This window comes from Trypanosoma rangeli (assembly GCF_003719475.1).
Source record: "Trypanosoma rangeli strain AM80 chromosome Unknown Tra_15.4_contig_00247, whole genome shotgun sequence".
Taxonomy (NCBI): domain Eukaryota; phylum Euglenozoa; class Kinetoplastea; order Trypanosomatida; family Trypanosomatidae; genus Trypanosoma; species Trypanosoma rangeli.
Genome location: NW_021705992.1, coordinates 17,731 through 28,942, shown reverse-complemented (window position 1 = coordinate 28,942; position 11,212 = coordinate 17,731). Strand labels below are relative to the sequence as shown.

The 11,212-nt window shown below is 55.1% G+C and overlaps 6 protein-coding genes and 1 pseudogene across 6 annotated transcripts, besides 8 other annotated features; all 7 read right to left on the bottom strand.

Moving 5' to 3' along the window:
• Window positions 1-6: 6 nt before the first annotated feature.
• Window positions 7-41: a microsatellite.
• Window positions 42-62: 21 nt separating this feature from the next.
• On the bottom strand, window positions 63-1,712 carry TraAM80_06619 (uncharacterized protein; the record flags this gene model as incomplete). The annotated part of the gene is made up of 1 exon (XM_029383455.1): window positions 63-1,712. One exon carries the CDS (start codon window positions 1,710-1,712, stop codon window positions 63-65), a length of 1,650 nt encoding a protein of 549 aa, XP_029236705.1.
• Window positions 1,713-1,845: 133 nt separating this feature from the next.
• Window positions 1,846-1,877: a microsatellite.
• A 136-nt stretch (window positions 1,878-2,013) lies between these two features.
• Window positions 2,014-2,037: a microsatellite.
• Window positions 2,038-2,340: 303 nt separating this feature from the next.
• TraAM80_06618 (uncharacterized protein) lies at window positions 2,341-3,666 on the bottom strand (the record flags this gene model as incomplete). Its single annotated transcript, XM_029383454.1, has 1 exon — window positions 2,341-3,666. One exon carries the CDS (start codon window positions 3,664-3,666, stop codon window positions 2,341-2,343), a length of 1,326 nt encoding a protein of 441 aa, XP_029236704.1.
• A 185-nt stretch (window positions 3,667-3,851) lies between these two features.
• Window positions 3,852-3,901: a microsatellite.
• Window positions 3,902-4,550: 649 nt separating this feature from the next.
• TraAM80_06617 (putative eukaryotic translation initiation factor) lies at window positions 4,551-5,774 on the bottom strand (the record flags this gene model as incomplete). Its single annotated transcript, XM_029383453.1, has 1 exon — window positions 4,551-5,774. The coding sequence occupies one exon, from the start codon at window positions 5,772-5,774 to the stop codon at window positions 4,551-4,553; it is 1,224 nt and encodes a 407-aa protein (XP_029236703.1).
• A 4-nt stretch (window positions 5,775-5,778) lies between these two features.
• Window positions 5,779-5,829: a microsatellite.
• A 148-nt stretch (window positions 5,830-5,977) lies between these two features.
• TraAM80_06616 (hypothetical protein) lies at window positions 5,978-6,347 on the bottom strand (annotated as a pseudogene).
• A 100-nt stretch (window positions 6,348-6,447) lies between these two features.
• TraAM80_06615 (uncharacterized protein) lies at window positions 6,448-7,695 on the bottom strand (the record flags this gene model as incomplete). Its single annotated transcript, XM_029383452.1, has 1 exon — window positions 6,448-7,695. The coding sequence occupies one exon, from the start codon at window positions 7,693-7,695 to the stop codon at window positions 6,448-6,450; it is 1,248 nt and encodes a 415-aa protein (XP_029236702.1).
• Window positions 7,696-8,503: 808 nt separating this feature from the next.
• TraAM80_06614 (translation initiation factor eIF-2B subunit epsilon) lies at window positions 8,504-9,049 on the bottom strand (the record flags this gene model as incomplete). Its single annotated transcript, XM_029383451.1, has 1 exon — window positions 8,504-9,049. One exon carries the CDS (start codon window positions 9,047-9,049, stop codon window positions 8,504-8,506), a length of 546 nt encoding a protein of 181 aa, XP_029236701.1.
• Window positions 9,050-9,146: 97 nt separating this feature from the next.
• Window positions 9,147-10,784, bottom strand: TraAM80_06613 (translation initiation factor eIF-2B subunit epsilon; the record flags this gene model as incomplete). Its single annotated transcript, XM_029383450.1, has 1 exon — window positions 9,147-10,784. The coding sequence occupies one exon, from the start codon at window positions 10,782-10,784 to the stop codon at window positions 9,147-9,149; it is 1,638 nt and encodes a 545-aa protein (XP_029236700.1).
• A 44-nt stretch (window positions 10,785-10,828) lies between these two features.
• Window positions 10,829-10,895: a sequence feature (GA-rich).
• A 49-nt stretch (window positions 10,896-10,944) lies between these two features.
• Window positions 10,945-10,979: a microsatellite.
• Window positions 10,980-11,199: 220 nt separating this feature from the next.
• Window positions 11,200-11,212: part of a microsatellite that runs on past the window's edge.

Sequence of the window (11,212 nt, the reverse complement as noted above, 5' to 3'; positions counted from 1 at the left end):
ACGTAGTATATATATATATATATATATATATATATATATATTGGGGTGTGTGGAGAGCCGAATCAACGCCGGTAGTTGCTATTCGTGAAGCGGAAGAATAACCTGTAAGTGCCAGTGCTATCAAAACTCGCTCTGACGCCACCAGGTCGTGGGTCCCACTGCTTTCTCACAATCTGATACGCAACATCTGCGTACGGTGGACCCACAGAGAAAACCAAGATGCAGTAGTCGTCGTTTGGCCCCCTCGTTGTGTTCTCAATGTGGTAAATGCGGCTCATGTCTTGCTTTGTGTTGGCCAGCGCAGGATAAAAAAGAGTAAACTCGTACCAAAGCACACTTCTCGGTGGGGGATTCGTGCGTGAGTCGTAGTGTGTGCGGTTGTACTGAGTCCATGTGTAGCCCGTCTTCACCTTACAGAAGCGGTGCGGCTTTACAAGCGTCACGGGCTCCTCGACGACTTTACTCTTCTCTGTGTGTGTGACGTCGTTTCGGCGCTTCGTGGCTACTGACTGTGGATGATTTTTGTAATAATCTACAATTTCGTCCTTGAATAGCTCCTCGTCCTCACCCAGGGTGTCGTTGTTCTTCTCCAACGCGGCTCGCATGTAGGATTCGTTTGGTACAAAGTCCAGTGGCACGCCAATGTCGTCACGGTTCATGCGCTCTGCCTCCCGACGCAGGCGTCCCCGTGCACAGGCGTCTCGCTGTGCCTGCAGCGCCTGCAGCGAAGGTGTCAACGGTGGCGGTGGAACCGCAGCGGTGGTGCTAAATCGATCCAAGTGATCACATGCCGCCAAGACGTTCAACCGGGCGTGCACCATAGAGTAGAACGTGGCATTGATGCCGGCAGCTACAGGACTATCGCCAGGGATGTTGGTCAGTGCTGTTAAATCAGCCAACAGCCTGCTCACGACAAATGCACGCGTGGATTCAGCGTTATGGTGGCTGTCTGGTTTCGGGGCAGCAACGGCTACTTCCTCCGTTATCTCCTTGATCGCTTCGCCCTTCACGAATGGATCGGCAGAGGCACTCAGAGCACCACCATCGGCGCCTGTCACACTAGGGATTATTGCAGACTCTATAGGGCGCCAATACCCTACAACACGCGGAGCGGCAATGGAGTTCAAAAGCTGCATAAGGGCGTGTTCGTACTTTGGGCGCAGCGCGAAGGCATTTACCTTGGCGCTGCTAAGCGACAACGCCTCAATATACTCAAGAACGGCAACCCAGAAGAGGGCACTTCTCCAGAGGGTAGCAGCCAAGTCAACCGCAGTGTCCATGTACTCGTCCTCGTCATTGGCCGCGTAGTCAGCGACGCCGCCGGTGTTCTCGTCAAGCCACCGGCCCAACGCGTCTCGAGCGTCGATAAACTCCTCAATTTGAGAAATTGTCTGCTGCATTACCTCCGCTGTGTTCTCCGCCACGAGGGACTCTACAAGAGCCGGAAGGGGAACAAACGTGTAGTGCTGTGGATGCGACACCCGCCCAATGGCCTCGGAGATGACACGCTGCGCCTGGGTGACGTAACTAAAAGGTGGGAACGCACGTGTGTCAAGGTACCATATGGCGTATCGTATGACAAGTGCATCAATGGGCAAAACACCACCGCCCCGCCGCTGCCGAATCCGTTCCACAGCACGGGCGCCACTCTGCCGCAGCAGCGCCGCGTACACCTCAACCGCCTCATCCTCCTCATGGCCACGTTTTGACATTTTTTATTTTGTGGCGATGGCGTGGTAGTTGCTACTTTTCCGTCTCGAATATTAATATTAATTCCCCAGCCTCCTCCCCTCTCCCACTTGCGTTTTCCTGTTGTTGTTTTCTTCTCGTATTGTGTGTGCGTGCGAGAAAGAGAAAGAGAGAGAGAGAAAAAAGAGTGCTTCTCTTTTGGGTCTCTTCTTATGTGTGCGTGTGTTTTGCTCCTCCTTCCAGCCGCAGCTCAGGGAAGGACGCCCCTTCACACACGCCAACAGCCTTATCTACGAGGTGCGCGTGTGCGTGTGTACCCCCTCGAAACAAGAAAAAAAAAAAAAAGAAGCAAAGCCACCACAGGTCATTCACGGCTGTCGCACACGTTCTCCCTCTCCCTCATCGACTCACAGTTGTCTCCGGCGGCTGCCGCTTCGTGGTCGCTTGCATCCCCCTTCCTTTTCCCGGTAAGGGGATTGACCCCCCTTTTGTTCTTGTCGTGTGTGGGCGGCGCCGTCAGCGACGCAAACCACGGCCCTCATCCCCTCATCTTCCTACAAGGGCGGTGGCGTTGCATCTCCCACGGTGATGTGTCGCCGTCGACGTTCCACGCATGCCCCACTTTCGCCACCCCCGCCCCACCAACATCCGTTACCATCGTGGTGGACCTCCCCCCTGCCCCTGCTCTGTGTCATTCCCGATGCTGCTAGAGGAGGGCGAAGTCAAGGAGGAGAGCAGCGACGAGGAAGCCAATTTGGCCTTCACGCACTGCGGGTTTGTCGCCTGCACTGGTAAAAGCCCGGCGCGGTGGTGCTCGTCGAGTAACCGCGGCGGCTTCCTCCCCTTGGAAGCCGAAGTGCAAAGTTCACTCACCGCCACTCGAGCTTCTGAGGGGCGCGTGGTGGAGGCCATCAAGGGCGAGGCATGGGCATCAATGTAGGCAGCATCGTTAGTTGACCAAGTGCTCTTTTTGACGTATCGGTCAAAGTAAGTAGCGCCCGCAGAAGGCAATGAAGTTGATCGCCGAACAGAGTCATCTGCTGCGCTCATTGCAGCGTAGCTACCAAGCGACACAGACGGCGTGCTTTCATTGGAATACGCAGAACCACCGTAACGGTCTGCACAGGCCTCGTCAAAGGAGGGTACACCCTTGAGTGACTTCGTCCGTCGTGGAATGTTCGGTGACACACTTGGAACAGAAACCGGCGCCTTCGTCACCATCACTTCCTCCCCATTGTCATGTGAGCATTGCTGCTTCTGCTCCTGCATATGTTTCTGCTTCTCCCGCTGACGTTGCCGCCGCGACGGAATTCCTTCAGGAAATGTATTGCGCCTGTATGTCAAACCTCTTCTTTTATTCACCATGCCAGCAGCATCGAGGTTGCCATTTGCAACACCGCTACAAAAAATATTCCTGCACGTTGCTCTTAGATTCTCCTGTTGCCTCTTACGGTTGTAGCCACGCAAATGTCTTCGTCTCTCCTCTTCGCGTCGTTGCTGTTCCTGTAGGCGGCGAATCAACTCGGCCCTTCCGTCTTCATCTTCAGCTTCCTGAGTGTACTCCTCGCCGCTGGGGGAGCTGTCGGCATACACCCCACTGTATCCCGCAAGCAGACGGCGATGCAGCGCTAGTTGGGTCACTTCGGCGGTAATGCGTTCAGCCTCCTCTTTTGTCTTGTGCTGAAGCAAGCTAGCCATCAGATTGCATATACTCCACTCCTCCAGCGTGAGACGCCGAAGCGCTTCAATGTCCGTGGCGAGAAAGCACAGCTGTGCTGGGCTTTCTGCCGCTGAGCAAGCACGTTGTGTGGCCTGCGTAGCGGGTGAGGGCGACGGCGACGGGGCAACCCGCCGCCGCAGCGGCTGGGAGTATGGATCCAACGTTTGCGACCATCGCCTTCGCTGCTGCGGCCGATATTCGGAGTTGCACCGCCTACCCACCCCCGTTGGCTGCCTCGGCCTCCTGCAGGTTGGCATCCTCCCCGTCCCTCTCAGCTCCACCGACCCCGCAAATCTCTGCTGCCACGGATCCTTCCGTATTGCGTGTTTTTTTTTATTTCTTCCTCGTCTTTCTAATGGAAAAACTTTTTTTCCCCTACGCCGGCCCCAACTTTACTCCGCGTCACCGCGATAACGCAGCGCATCACGGGGATGGGGCAATCACACACACACAAACAACAACAAAAAAAAGAACAGAAGAAACCGAAACAAATGTGGCAAAAACGCGCTGAATACCTCGCTTACTCCCGCCTCATGAAGGGAGCATAACGAGCGACGTAAAAGAAAAAAAAGAAGCACACGCCGAAGTGTTTGTTGTTGTTTCGTAGCATTTATTTGAGTCCTCGTTTCCTCAATGTTCTTTTTTGTTCTTGTTTTTCCTGGATGCTGCTGTTAGAAAAAAAAGGGGGAGGGATGGGCCCATCCCCCGTTAGACTGTGGCGTGGCCGGGAGGGAGCAGCGGAGAAGGGCTGAAGGAGATGAAAAAAAAAGGGGAGGAAAAATTGCGGAGGTGGAGAGACGGGATGGCAGAATAATATAATAAAAGAAGGAAGAAGAGTAGGGAGGTGAAGAGGGGCGATGCGCCCTCCCGTCCCCACCTCTCTCTCCTCTCGTTTTACTCGGTTTATTTTCACCCCGGTGCTCTCTTTGTCCCTCTCCCGATGTCCCCCCCCCCCTTCCTCGCCCGCGTTGCTGATGGTATTTCTCTTCACCCGCCCCTTTTCCTTTCGGGTCCCGCCTCCGCCCCTCTTCTCTCAAACCACCTTGATTTCGCTCTCTTCTTCCTTCCTCACTTTCTCTCTCCCTGTGTTTTTTCTTTGGCTCTTCTCTGTGCCTTCGCCTCCTCCTGCTGCTGCCGCCCCCTAACGGCGGTCCACAACTTCCAGCTTGTCCAGCACCGTCTGGTGTACGGAGCGAACCTGCGAGCCCACAACCATCTGCTCCGCGACAGAGTCTATCTTTGCGCGCTGCTTCGTCTCGCTGATGAGGCTGGCAAGCCACACCTCCGCCTCGGCGGTGCTCATGCCTAGCTTATCCGCCACGTACGGGATGGACACAACACAGTGGGTCATCATGTAACGAGCAAAGATGAGCCGCCGCGCGTTCTCCACAATTTCTTGCGCGTGCAAGCTGAGGAAGTAGTCACCAAGCGCCGTCGACCGCACCTCCGGCAGCAGCGCCAGGGCGTCCTCAAATGACTGCCGGTTGATAATCGCGTGGACAAGCTGCGTGATGGGGTCAGAATACTCGTACACGTTTGCCACCATCGCCGCCGCATTTCGCAGGGCTGAACGTCGTTGCTTGTTAAGAATGGCGGCGGCGCAGATGTAGCGCAGGTAGTGCGGGCACACCGTTTCCACCACGCTCTGGTACACGAAGTTTGTCTTGAAGTCAAAGACAAAGTTCAGCAGGTGCGTGGAGTATTGATTGCCGCCCTTAAAGAAGGGAAACAGCACCCAGTGCAGCAGCCAGGCCCGCTCCCGCGTGGTCGTTGTAGTGGCGACGCGAAAAATGTCCTCCTCAAACACGTCTGCGTTTTGCTGCCTCCTCAGCTTCTCCGCCACCGCAATGGCCGAGGGCCAGTTGCACGTGCACATGTCACTCACCAACTTGCCCCAGAGCAGGGTGTTCTGATCCAGTTCGTAGCCCACCACACACTGGCACAGGGAGAGCAGCTCGGAGGCGTCGGTGTAACGCGCGGCGTCGTAGTGCAGGTACGCTAACTCCATCACAGCATTCATGACGTTGCGGGTGATGCCCTTGGACTCCAGCACGTCGCGGGAGAGCTCGCGGTTGCTACGCAGTGCGTCAATTTCACTTGCGGTCAACTTAAACTGATAGGTGCCGTTCTCCGCATCATTCTTCTCAAAGAACTCGTCAAGCGCCAGTCGGGCGCGCCGGGCAGTCTCCTTGATTTTGCGCTCCTGCTCCACCGACACTTCACCCTCCGCGGTGAGCGCCGTCTTTGCCTGCACCGCGCGAAGGGCGTCAGCCACGTCATATCCCTGTTCGTCGTAGAAGTACAGCAAGCCCAGCGCCAGGTGCTTGTCAAGGTGCGGGAGCATACACCGAAGCATTTCCGTCATTGTATCTGTCTCTGTCTCTGTCTCTGTCTCTCTCTCTCTCTCTCTCTCTCTCTCTGCGTGTGGGTGGGTGTGCTTCTCCGACAGACTTACTTCCTGCAGGAGATATATAAACCTCTCAACTGTGCGCACCCACGTATGGATACGCAGCGTGTTGCACAGATGGAGAAACAAATGTAGAGGACAAATAGAAAGATCAAAATCCACAAGGTGGCATGGCAGGTTCGGGAGGGAAGGGACACCTTCGCCCCACCCGACACACAAACAAAAATAGCAAGGTAGCAGGCAACGGATAAATGGGGCGACCAAGTGTGGGTAGATGCAACCCCTGCCAACCCTCTCCTCCCCCTCCACAAGCCCTTGCAGACGACGCGGGACAGCCACAAAGACCGCGGAAATGCATGCTCCCTTCTCCGCCGCGGTTGCTACCGCCGGTGACGTCCCCGGAAAGAAGCGAGGCGTAGACCTCAATACAAAAGAAATGCCAAAGGGAAAAAAAGCAGCGCCTCTATGAATGTCAACAACAACCCAAAAAAAAAAACATACAGATGTTGTTCACGATGACGCATAAACAACGAGAATTGCCCTGGAAGCTGGAAGCGCCTATGCAGAGCGTGCTCCACGTATGTTGCTGGTAGGAAAGTAGGATATATTTTCCACCCTGCATCCCACCTTTTTAGGAACGAATAAGCTCGAGCAGGTCACCATAGATGCTCTCACAATAGTTGTTCTCTGCCGCAATTTCCAGCATCATGTCATGTAACTTCAGTTTGTCCTCCACCGCTGCCTGCTGCTGCCGCAGACTGCGAAGCTGATGCACCTTGCGGTCTAATTCATTCATGATGTTACGCATGCGACGGCTCAGCTCCACCGTGTCCGCCAGAGGGTCATTCAGTGCCGCATTGCAGTCCTGGTACTCCCGCCGCATCGCAAGAATCTCGCGAAGCAACGAGCGACAAACCGCTGCGAGATGGCGCCCACTTTTCGTCCCAGTATGGCTCGACAACTCTGGTGTGGCGTTGCCTTCCACCACGTGCCGCAACGGCGTGGAGGGCGATGATGACGTCACCCCCGTTTTCTCCCTGGCCACAAACGCCATTGACGACAAACATGGCCGCAGAAGCGGCATCGGTTGCGTCTCGCCGGATGTACTCATGCCGCAGCGTAGCGGGCTCTCTAGTCGTCTATCCATCGGAGACGTGATACCGCGGCGTCGGTAATACAGACGGGGCTTGTAGTAGTTCTGCCGCTCCACCGTTGACACAATCGCCGCAATGTGGTGCGAGGAGGGCGAGGTGGTGTGGCACTGGTCGGGTAGCCCAGAGGGGAGAAACGCCTTCTCCAGGCCGCAGTGTAGGCCCTGCCTCCGGCTCTGTCGGTCCTGTAGCTGGGCTTCTGCCGCTGCGCGTGCGTGCTGACGCTCCGCCTCACATCGAAGCTGCTGCAATTCCTCGTTGAGCACCCGCTGCCGCCCCAACACCTCGCGCAGCTGCATCTCGTGCCACGCCTTCTCCTGCTTCGCGAGATCGACGTCGGTGCGTGCGGCCTTGAATTGAACCTGCAGCTCCAACAGCCTACGCTGTAATGCCTCCTCCCGCTCCTCCAGCTGCTTCTGCCGTGCCTGCACCTCCGCGCGACAGCTCCGCTCTCGCTGCAACCGCAGCGACGTCAGCTGTTCGTTGGCGCTTTCGTTCTCCGACAACAGACGCTGCAACTCGTCGCGCAGTCGATCCTCCGCGGCGGCGTGAATGGCCCGCTCCTTCTGCAGCAGCAGCGTAAGCTCCGCGCGGTGTCGCTCGAAGCTGCTGCTGGCCTTCTTCTCTAGGGCTGAGTACAGCTTTGCATCCTCCTGCACTGACTGCAGCTTCAGCTGAAGATCACCCAGCGCCTCCGTCACGGAGGACGCCGACAGATCGAAGTCCATGTCTCTGGTCCTTCCCACTACCTACACCCCGCTGAGATCGCGAGAGAAAACAGCAGAAACCCCGCACCCACACACGAAGAGAGAATAGCAAAAACAAAAAAAAAGAGTGCATGTGTTTCTCGGCATTTGTGAGCGGGTGGCGGTGAGGGCCACATGAAATGTGGTAGAAGACATAAAAAGAAGCGTTGGGGGTCAACAAAAAGAAGGAAAAAAAAAGAGGGTTGCTGCCTCCTCTTCACACCCCTCACTGTAGCTCCGCACCTATTTCTTTGCCTGCGCCTGCAGTCCGGCGGCCACGGGCACGCAAACACATACGCACGCTTCGTCGGCGCTCCTTCGTTGGTTGCTTGTGGTGAGGAAAAAAAAAGGAAGACGCGCGTGTATTCCCCCTCCCACGTAGTTTCTTTTCCTTCACGTCGCTCCATACATCTCCTCCCGGAGATCCTTTTCTTCATTCCACCCTTTTTTATTATTATTGCATTTTGTTTGCCTGATTCCTTTGCCTCCATCATCTCAAAAACACCTTCACTCGCGCGCTCTCCTCCTCCGCTCTTGCATTTTCTCCCTTATGGGTTTACCCATCTGCATTTCCGCCGCTGCTACACGACCACCTGCGAGCAAAGCGCATGGAATGGAGCTCCCCGGCGACTGGCGACAGCCGCCCCCCACCCCCGCCTCCTTCATTCGTTAATCGCAATGTAAAACCTCACATTGCGTTCTTTTCGCGTGTATTCGTGGCCGCCGGGGTGTTGGGTCCTTGTTTTTCCCCTCCCCCTCACAGTGTGTTGTCGCAACGCCGACGCACCGCTCATGTCTCGCAGTCCTCTTCTTCCTCTTCAAGAAAGGCACGCACGCCGTCAATGAAGGTCAGACAACTGACCGCCACACGCAGCATTCCTTCCTCGCGTGCGCTATCCTCGTCATCCGTGGCGAAGCTCTGAGGCTCCTGCGTCAGCCTGCGCACCCGCGCCCCGAATTCCACAAGAGATTCACCAGTGACAATACAGTACCCACGCTTGTCGTACAACTCGTCGTCACAGCCGTTATAGAGGCACTCCAGCAGCTGTGGGCCGCGCCGGTGCAGGAGACAGTCGCTACCACCGATCGCCGTGCAGGTGGCCCTAAGGATTTCCTGCATCTCATCCTTGCCTGTCACCATCTCCATGTAGAAAGGGCGGCACCACCGCCCAAAAAGATCATTCACCGCCTCAATTGCGGGAATCGGGTCGTTGCTGGGGGAATGTGTCTCCAAAACATGCGCCAGGAGCTTCTCCGTGACAATGAAGCAGAGATCACTATTGGTGCGCCGAAAGGAAAGACGCGTGTCCTTCATCTGCCATATGCAATGCGCCATTTGAGACGGATCACGCAGTGCCTGATACACAAATCCTACCACCGCCTCCGTGAACTCCTCCAACTTTTCGTCCTCGTCGTCAGAGTCCTCGTTCGTCTCAGCTGGAACTGGGTCCCGCACAAAGAGCTCTCGCGTCGGGACAATGCTGCTGACCCGTCGCATCCGCGAGACACCACTGTCGTCCCTGCCTGTCCCTAGTCTCCTCATCAGTCTCGACGAACTGGCCACTGTGCACCACTCTATCCTTCACAACAACCCTCTTCACGGGGAAAGTATTGTCATCGATGCGGCTGCTGTGTGAAACCACACCAATCATACAGCCTTGCCCAATGACGGAGTTTGACACCTCCGCGCCGTCATTCACAATGACGTTGTAACCAATGAGGGAGCGACTTAAAAAGCAACGGTGGCCAACAACCGTCCCGTCCAGAAGAACGCACCCAATAATAGTTGATCCCGCACCAATCTTAACCCTCTTCCCAAGAACGCTTCCACGTACCACGGCGCCAGACGCTATCGAAGCTAGCTCCCCGACCACAACACACGGTCCGAAGTTACTCGAGAGCCCCTCCGCCTTTTTCTGGTGCAGATAGACGCTCTGACAGTGAGGCGACACTGAGTAGCGGCAACCGTCGCCAGCAAAGCTAGAGTCGCGCGTGAGAGGGAAAAAACGGCGGAAGCAGACGTCAATGTTGACTTGGATATACGCTCTAAGACTTTTAATGGGTTGCACAATGTCCGTGGTCTGTACCACAGCCTGAATGCCAAAGACGTTGCCAAGTAACTCTTGATTGTCCAAAAAAGCGGCAAAGAAACTGTGATGATCCAGCATGTGAAAGGTGAAGAGCGATAAGGCACCTGCGGAGCAAAAAAAATATCCCGTGGGCACCAGATCCGTCCTTAGAGATAAAATCTCCTTATCGCTAAAGTGCATCATTACAGGCTCTACCTGTTTCTCGTCCTGCTCTAAGCGCACCATATTTTTCACAACACCAGTAGATTTTTCCAACACAAACATTGTCAACTGGTTAGGCGGGCACTCTGGGACCATATGTGGACGTCGCTCCACCGCACGAATGTCCACGCCAACGTAGTTATTTACTCCACGCTCTAGTAGCGAGTTGCCTGTCGCCCGCTCTTGCTTATTGAGCTCCCCCACGAGAACATCGTGAAGAGTGTCCTCCAGGAGAGGTTTTACTGACGCACAAAGCATGGTTGCCGCATAATTTTTGATCGTCTTTGCGCGCTGCAGGTGTGTCTCAAAAAGGTCCGACAGACTTCGCATAGACGCAATCGCATCAATAGGCACAAACAGAAACGATGTGTTCTGTTGTACAATATTTTGCCCCAAAATCAGTGCGGCGGCATCATGAAAATTTGTCATTTTGTGTGTACTCGCTACCACCTGCACCTTTAACTTATTCCCCTTCTGCCCTGGTTCGCTGCAGGCTGTGCGATTGCCCTGCAGGTGCTTGCACACCGGTGCCACAGACTCGTTATTGAGCAAAATGTAAACCTCATCCGCCCCATTCCCCGCGAGGTTCTCGAGAAGGTAGTCAATGATGGGTGTGTTGCAGATCGGCAGCAGGGCGAAAGGAAGCCCCTCCGCTGGGGCTACAGGGAAAAGCGGGTGGGAGGCGGCGTCGAACACCTCACCTAGGATAACAACCACAAAGGGCTTGGTGTGGCGCTTTCGTCCCGGATCCACCACGCGATGTGTGGTGGAGAAATCCATCACAACACCTCTTCACTTTTGCCCGCCCCGTTTGGGTTTGCCCACTTCTTCTCCTTCGTTTTACTCTCCTGCTGCTGCCTCTGCTCCCTCCCTCTTCTTGCTCTTCTTGTTACGACTGCAATATGGCCTAACGTCGTTCCACCCTTTTCACGGAGACTACAAAAAAAACAACACACACACAAACAAAAAAAAAAACGGGGAATTGAGCAGCCACCCACGGCATCCGGCGTCGCATATGGAAAGCGTCACCGTGGAATAAAAAAACACAGACACGACACCCCCCATCCATTTTAGCTTCTTTAAAAAAAAGAAAAAATGCTTTGGCAATACGAAAAGAAACGGAAGGTAGCTGCTGCAATAACAGGCCAAGCACGCACCAACCCAGACATCCCTCACCGCTTTCACTCGCCTCATGATTCATTCATTCA